General features: G+C 42.8%; 1 protein-coding gene across 2 annotated transcripts; it reads right to left on the reverse strand.

Annotated features, from left to right (window-relative positions):
- Positions 1-949: 949 nt before the first annotated feature.
- Positions 950-6,886, reverse strand: LOC125547810 (uncharacterized). 2 transcript variants are annotated; one of them, XM_087516550.1, is made up of 9 exons: positions 6,828-6,886; positions 6,627-6,736; positions 4,041-4,141; positions 3,852-3,949; positions 1,959-2,046; positions 1,745-1,882; positions 1,577-1,667; positions 1,299-1,396; positions 950-997 (listed from the first exon to the last, which is right to left on the reverse strand). In XM_087516550.1, exons 1-9 carry the CDS (start codon positions 6,884-6,886, stop codon positions 950-952), a joined length of 831 nt encoding a protein of 276 aa, XP_087372676.1. The 2 variants fall into 2 exon arrangements, with proteins under 2 accessions (XP_087372676.1, XP_048567532.1); XM_048711575.1 differs by having other exon boundaries at positions 1,299-1,402.
- Between the last annotated feature and the right edge of the window lie 811 nt (positions 6,887-7,697).

A 7,697-nucleotide genomic window follows, 5' to 3' on the forward strand; every position in this document is an offset into this window, starting at 1 on the left:
CTGAGAAGTGGACGAAGCCTCCTGATGGCTGGTCTGTTATCAAGTCATAATCGTGAATTACTGAACCTGTCTTCTGGAACTGGTGTTTTCGACAGACAAAGGATCGATGTGTTTATTGAAACGTCGGTAGTTCTTCGTACACCACTTGTTTTCCATGCACGAAAATTGCAAGCTTAGCTATGCAAAGTTGGTTCCCACACAATAACCATCATGAGCTGCCATCCGAAATCATAGAGTTGAAGGTTTCAAACAGTGTATGCCTGCTCTCTACATGAGGATGGAGTGTGGAAATAAACCAAGCTCTGAATGGATCATACAAAAGGGTTTACTCGTAGTTGTAACCATCGGGAATCAAAGTACTGGCTACTCTTGGGTGTACTACACCCAAGTTTGCCCAAAAAAATGATGTCAAACAAAGTCCAAAATCTGAAATTTTGCGACATTAAACAATATCGAATGTTTGAGGTTCAGGAAAAATTCGTTCAAAAATAACATCCAAGGAGCTCTAACAATATATATATATATATATATATATATATATATATATATATATATATATATATATATATATATATATCGCTGCTGAAAGTTTTGTGCACCAACAAATAAAAAAAACCTTTACCGCGGGTACATTGATGTCCAGTGACTAGAGCAAAAACAAGTTATTTAAATAGAGTAACCTCTCTAATGGATTTTACTCTTGTGAATTAATCACACAACTTGACGTTAACAGCGTACATCCGCTGTAACTTTGCAAAAACCTGGTTCGGGTCAGAGAGAGACTGAATACTGTTCAGTTAGTACAATTCATGCCAGTTTCCGTGTTCTCAGAAAAATAAACCATCATACGAACTCAACAGATTATCGTGAGAAGATAAAAGAATTTTTTTTCTAAATTACACGATCATCAACAACACATATGTTACTGAAGGCGCCGTGCTTGGGTGAATCACATCTGCATCCTTAGCCTGATATTCCTGTTTTCGTCTTGTTCCACCTGTGGCGGAAAAGGCGAGAAATAAATTATACTCCAGCAGGAATTGTGCTGCTCATTCAGAGTTAACCCACGGAAAAATGAATTGTTTTTGAAAAAAAAAAGCTAATATGATGCCCCGGATGCAGATATTAGCTTACAACAATGTAAATAAAGAGAAAAGCACAATACTGATTACACACTTTTACTTGTTGGATACCAGATATGTGACAAAACAATTGGATGTGTTTGATTTTATATATGATTTTCGGCAACACAGTGTATCCTGACATCAAGAATATTAATGCTGAAACAAGTGATTTACCTCGGTGATTACTTTCGTAGACTTGCGACCAATCTTTGACCTTATATCGAAGCCCGATCTCTTGGGCATCTTTGTTAATGGCTCATCCAGGCCATCATCTTCATCTGCAATCATTTTTTTTGGAGATTAGATTTGTAGTTGGCACTACTATGCCGAATAACCATTTTTTCCAAGTCAGAACATTATCTAGTGAACAGAGAACAACAAGAAGTATCTTCGGCTCCTCACAAGTCAGAGCATTCTACAACATGCCCAGTAGAAACAAGGGAAGTATTTACCATCTTCTCCACCGAAGCCTTCAAAGTCTTCCATGTCTTCCATTTCATCCATCTCGATATCAGCACCTTCAACATACTCTATCTCACCTTCCTGTTTATATGGGAAAGCTTGTGAGCAGTGACAACATAACAAAGTTAGCTTAACTATCATAATCGGTCTGCGCTTACTTCTTCCTCTTCTATCTCAGGAGCCAGTTCATCCTTTTCCATGTCAAGGATAGTATCAAACTGCTTGAGGGGGACATTATGAATTTCACCACCATAAACACCTTTCCTCAGACGCTCTATTAGTTCTCTTTCAATACTCTGACCGATAGCAGGAAGATGTTAGAACATTGCAATGTATAACACATAAGTGATGGTGATTATCCGAAAAAATAACCTTCTCTAGTTGAGCAGCCTTTTCAGCTTTCTCTAATCTTTGGAGATCGCGCTGAGTCTTCCTCCTGGGGACGGTCATTATCTTCTCTCTAGCAGAGCAGGAAAGTATGTTTAGCAACTTTTTTATGTGTCAGAAGTTAACAGTATAAGTATGTACTACCTCTGTAAACTAATAGAAGACCTTTTAGATCACTACTTACTGATCTAAAAGGTTTTCTATTAGTGTACAGAGGGAGTACATCAACGATATGAATCAGCATGTAACTTAACCCGGTTACAAGTTAATTGCACGAATGTCATATCATAAGTCTCAAGTCATCACTAGTCGTTTTGAATATAGGTTTTTTTTTCGTACTGTCAAAAAAGGGTTTGCAGTCGCCATAATACCATTAGTAATTTGAATATGGAAAACATATGATTTGAAGACGTTTTGGCTTTAGTATTCCTGAGCTATGCAGCCCAAAGCATGGACTGGAGGTGCTGTGCGGCACTCATCACCAAATATGACTTCTAGACCTAAGAAATTGGAACAGCAGAACAAATAAGCTGCAAGGCAAACAGTGTTGTGGTCCCATTCGCTACCCAGACCATATGGGCATTTCTCTTTCTTTTCGGTCCTCTTAGTGCATGTTCTGACTTTAGTAGGACACTATTCTTCACATGGGCAACCCCTAAGCTAACGAATAAAATAGTCGCCAGGCAAAAACACTGGACAGTTAAGAGACTTAGAGCATTTGCACGAAACTACGGATAAATGGAACCTGGACGACTCTTCTGCTTCTGGTCGGTGCTCATGGCCAATGCAGTCCAGCTGAGCCACCCAACAGCACGTACCATCCCGCACGTCTACAGCCTAGATTTGGTCCAGCTAGGTTCTAGGCCAAAGGATTTGACAAGATAACGTTGGATTAGGCCAGATCCACATGATGAAGCACTAAAGTGATGCACGGGCGCAGGCTAGTTGCAGAGCTGGAAAGGTGTCCTCTAACTGAGGTTAAACCAACATCTGCTCGCAACTGACGCTTGCCAAAGTGGGTGCACTCATGCGCACAATAGCAATTCCAATAATAGCGATACCCACAGCACTAATGAATCAACAAGCTACAGCTTGGTCAGCAAGAGGTCACCTGTTCAGTGTCTTGTACGTTACAAAGAATGGAGAGGAAAGCAGTAAAAAAGGCCGGTCAATCCACAAAAACCTACTCCCTCCGATTCAAATTAACTGACGCTGATTTAGTACAAAGTTAGTACAACTTTGTACTAGACCACAGCATCAATTATCATTGATTGGAGGGAGTACTATTTTATAGGCTGTTGACAGAATAAACCATTGGAAATAATACAAGGGTAAACCTTAACAAAGAGGATCGACTGGTAAGTTTGTGGCCTGAACTTGTTACCATGGTTTTCACTTTCAGTGAGACTTCGATGAAATTCACTGAATTTCAGTAGACACTGAAATATTTAGCTTTTGGCCAAAATATTTCAGCCATTTTAGTGGTACACAGGAATTCAAATATTTTACTTTTTTTCAATCAAATATTTAATTTAATTCAAGTGAATATTCCGGCCCTTTGGCCGAAATGCAAACTGAAATTCACTGAATTTCGGTACTTTCGGTTCGTGCTGATTCTTTTCTGAAACTGAAATGAAAAACCATGCTTGTAACAACTTTAGCATAACCAATCAGCCTTGCCATACGATCATTGCTGGTGATCCTAATTTATTTCCTCTATTATGATCTCAAATGTATTTTCGTTTTTACATTCTACCATATAAGAAAAACAAATGGAACAGTACCATCAACTTATACAATCAGATTACACCCAGAATTCAGGAGCAGATAACTGTCAAGAAACAATATGTTGTGCCTACTAAAACCAGTAGTGCTTACCTCACTTTAAGTTGAAGTCTCCTCATCCTTATGCGATACTGAGTCATTTTTGTCAGGCGTTGTTTGATCTTGTGCACAAGTAGCTCCGGCCAATGTTCCTACATAATGATAAAAAGGGATGGCATAAGGCTAACTAGACTCACGTTGAGATGAAGTGACAAAGCACAGCAGCTAGCTAGATATGCATACGAGATGTTTTTTGATGACTTCCATTCCTGGGTAGTTTGACTCCCATAATTTGTTTGGCAGATGGGCTCTTTCCGCAGTTTTCATGTATAAGTAGAAAATACCTGCATGACTCAAGATGGCAATGGGGCCCTGAAACCCGCGTCCCCGTGGGTTTCTACCCTATTATGGGACGGGGATGGGAGAGTTTCTATCCCCGTGGGGCTACTCGTGGGTACATTATAAAACCCGGCATGTTTCGCGGGTTTAAACCCGTTTAAGTACTACCTGAACCCGAAACCCGACAAAACCCGTCAAAATACGTTTTTTTAGCTTGCACCGATCCATCTTGACAGCGTCGAGGCCCTGGAGTACAAACCAACCCCTCGCTCAGTTGCTGCACTGTCGCTCGCTCTTCAGGCCTCTCTCTCCCGCACAACACAACACCTAAACCTATACATAAGTCCCTAGTCGTCGTCTGTTGCTGTAATATGCTCATGCTTTTCTTTCAAATGTTATTGTTTTCATTGACTGCTCGTGGGGGCGGGTTCCCCGTGGGTTTAGAAAAACCAACGGGTTTAGGGGACGGGCAAAAATTTAACCCCGCGCACGTTGATGGGGACGGGGACGGGTTTGCGATTTTCTCGTGGGGATGTGTTTGGGCAAGCAAAACCCGGTGGGTTTCATCCCCGTTGCCATCTTGATGCATGACCGGTCAAAGTAGAAAGAAGGACAGCATCAACAAAAGTTTACGATGATAAGCATAGTTCGGGATGAAAAAGAACAAAGAGCACAATGAGTAAAGCACGCGGACCACGATATTATAATCAGTGGCAAGCTGAAGCATCCAATATTAAAGTCACTCATTCTAGCCTCTGCGGATCACAACGACTACTGCTCGCAAAACAGCACTGCTTTGACATCACACAGCCAGCTGATCATGCATGGATCAAGATGGCAACGGGCCCCGAAACCCGCGTCCCCATGGGTTTTTACCCTATTAGGGGACGGGGATGGGCATCTTTTCATCCCCGCGGAGCTGTTGTTGGGCACATTATACAATCCGACACGTTTCATGAGTTTGCACCCGTTTTGGTAGTCCCCGAACCCGAAACCGGGCAAACCCGGCAAAATACATTTTTTTTGCTGATATATGCTCCAGTTTGTTGCTGAAATATGCTTATGTTCGTTGTTGAAATGGGCTATAGTTGTGCTGAAATAGGCTTCTTTTAGCTGATGTTATTCCTGAGTATTGTGCTGAAATATACTATGTTGCTGCTGAAATGATATCATTTTTGCTACTAATTATCTTATGTTTGCTGCCTCCGAAATATACTATGTATGTTGTTTAAATCTGCTAAAATACACTCTATATAGCTGTTGAACCATCTACTATTTTTTTTGTTGAAATTTGCTCTAGTTATGCTGCTAAAATGTGCTTGTTTTGCTATTCAAATGTTATTCTTTGTCGCCATTATGTTTGTTTAAATATTTTTATTTTCTCGTGGGTTCCCCGTGGGTTCCCCGAAACCCGATGGGTTTAGGGGACGGGCGGTAAACTAACCCCGCACACGGTGATGGGGACGGGGACGGGTTTGCGATTTTCTCGTGGGGATGGGTTTAGGAAGGCAAAACCCGATGGGTTTCGTCCCCGTTGCCATCTGGATGCATGGAAGAGATAACTGCTTCAATCGAGTTTGTAACGTCCAAGGCACAAAATTATTATTTCAAAACTTGTTTTCTGAATCATGTAATGATGATGACTCTTTAATGGCCCATAGAACTCAAGCTTTGCTGAATTCTAGTTCTACTGTTGTACAGCATTTTTTGGTATTCATATAGCACATGCTTCAATCTTACACCTTACTTATTCCATCAATTTATGTGACTCGGAGAACACTTACTTACTTGTTCTCCTATAACAGAATTTACCATGTCACTGTGCAAAGCAAAGGCAGTGGAGAGAGCTTACTGGAAATTTGTGGTGGAAGGGGAAAACAGAAATATCACCGGGCTGTCCTTTTTTTTAAGGGGAAACAGAAATATATCAACTACACAAGTATCTATTGTGATACGGGGCCACCTAACGAGCACATTCATTTTTCATCTGGTGGTGCTCAAAGATGCATGTTTCTTAACACTATTTGTTATAAAAAAATATCGCTTGCTGGGGGAGCAGCTTTTTAATTCCAAGTGTTCTGTAAATTGTTCTTAGACACTACAGATTGTACTGCTTCTGTCTGCCTGAGGTTTGCAGACCGAGACAAAAATATAATACTCCCACCGATACATATTAATCATAGTTTTAAATAGCCGGCTATAGTTCCGCTATAGCCCGCTATAGCCTTTTCAGCAAGGTGCCGCTAAATTGTCGCCTTCACAAATAGCCCGTTATAGCCCGCTTTAGCCCGCTATAGCTGATTTGGAGGCTGGCCGCTATTTTCCATAGCCTGTTATTTAAAACATTGATATTAATTGACGCTGACACGTACAAATTGCAATTGGCTGCCATATGGAAGAGTGTGATGCTTGGTTGTACGGCCGTTCAATTGGATCAAAATCGGTGGTTAAAAGGAGAGGAGGGTGCTGTGTAGTGTAGTAAGCAATCACCGTCGTGGTCCCGGATGGTGGCGTAGCGGCTGTTGGCGAACGGGCAGGAGCTCCGGTTGCATATGCCCGTGGCGTTGTAGGGGTTCCTGCAGAATAGCCCCGTCTCGATCCTGCGGAAACCAGCCAGGTTTTCATCATCACAGAGAAGGCCGAAGATGACGGGGAGGAACGAAGTGCCAGAGGAGGGTGTCGCTGACGTACTTGGCCATGAAGCTGCAGTGGTTGTGGCGGAGGCAGTGCCATATCACCTCGTCGCTCATCTTGACAGCGATGTTTCAGCAAGACACAAAGACGGCAGAGGGGAGTCAGGGGCGCGGAGGCCGGTGGAGAGGTGGGAGCGGCGCGGCGGCGGTCTGGTGGAGGGTATAGCGAGCGTGGCAGGGAGAGGGGGGCGGCGGTCGTGGCCTGGTGGCGGTGGCGCAGTCAGGGACGGGAGGAGAGGGGAAATTTTAGATGGGGTTTAGGGCTTTCTTAAGTTTTTTTTTCCGAGCCACAGCTGAGACGAGATAGCCGTAATAGAGCCCAAGAAGACTCTGAGGCTTGACGAGGAGAGTCCACGCAGGCCCAGTCTATATTTATTTTGTTTTTACTAGCAAAAGAGCATTTACTCAACAACAACAACAACAACAAAAACTAGCAAAAGAGAGCCTGTGCGTTGCAACAACAAAAAAAGCACACGGCCCAACCCAAGAACCATGACTCAAGACCTTGATAGGTTCACGTTCTTTATTTCAACACATGACATCCCATCTGTGTTCCCACTTATCCTTCTTTCCACACTCGCCGATGGTGGTCTCGGTGCTCGCACAATCACAATGCAGCACACGGATCCAACCTTGTAGTCACAATTATAGCCTTGCGGCAGCGATGTCCTCGCCTTGCAACATCACACGTTTCGGTTTGCAGCGTCACAAGTGTGGCTTTGCGGCAGTGACGTCCGCGCCCGGCCTCACTAGTACATAATAGTGCATTGAAGACTGTTTTGGTACATGCACTAAAGCGGTTCCCCCGCCTCAAAACCTTTATCGCTAATGATCATAGCATTTGGAGACTGTTTCAGAACCACCTCGA

The sequence above is a fragment of the Triticum urartu genome, chromosome 3A (genome assembly GCF_056163025.1).
Source record: "Triticum urartu cultivar PI428250 chromosome 3A, HENAU_Tu73, whole genome shotgun sequence".
Lineage (NCBI taxonomy): Eukaryota > Viridiplantae > Streptophyta > Magnoliopsida > Poales > Poaceae > Triticum > Triticum urartu.

Excerpts from the sequence above, each read along its gene's own strand:
- LOC125547810 (XM_048711575.1), bottom strand. The coding sequence starts at position 6,886 with ATGAGCGACGAGGTGATATGGCACTGCCTCCGCCACAACCACTGCAGC. Across the intron at positions 2,047-3,851 it reads AGACTTCAACTTAAAGTGAG|AGAGAAGATAATGACCGTCC; the intron begins GTAAGCACTACT and ends CTGCTCTGCTAG. Across the intron at positions 998-1,298 it reads CTACGAAAGTAATCACCGAG|GTGGAACAAGACGAAAACAG; the intron begins GTAAATCACTTG and ends TTTCCGCCACAG.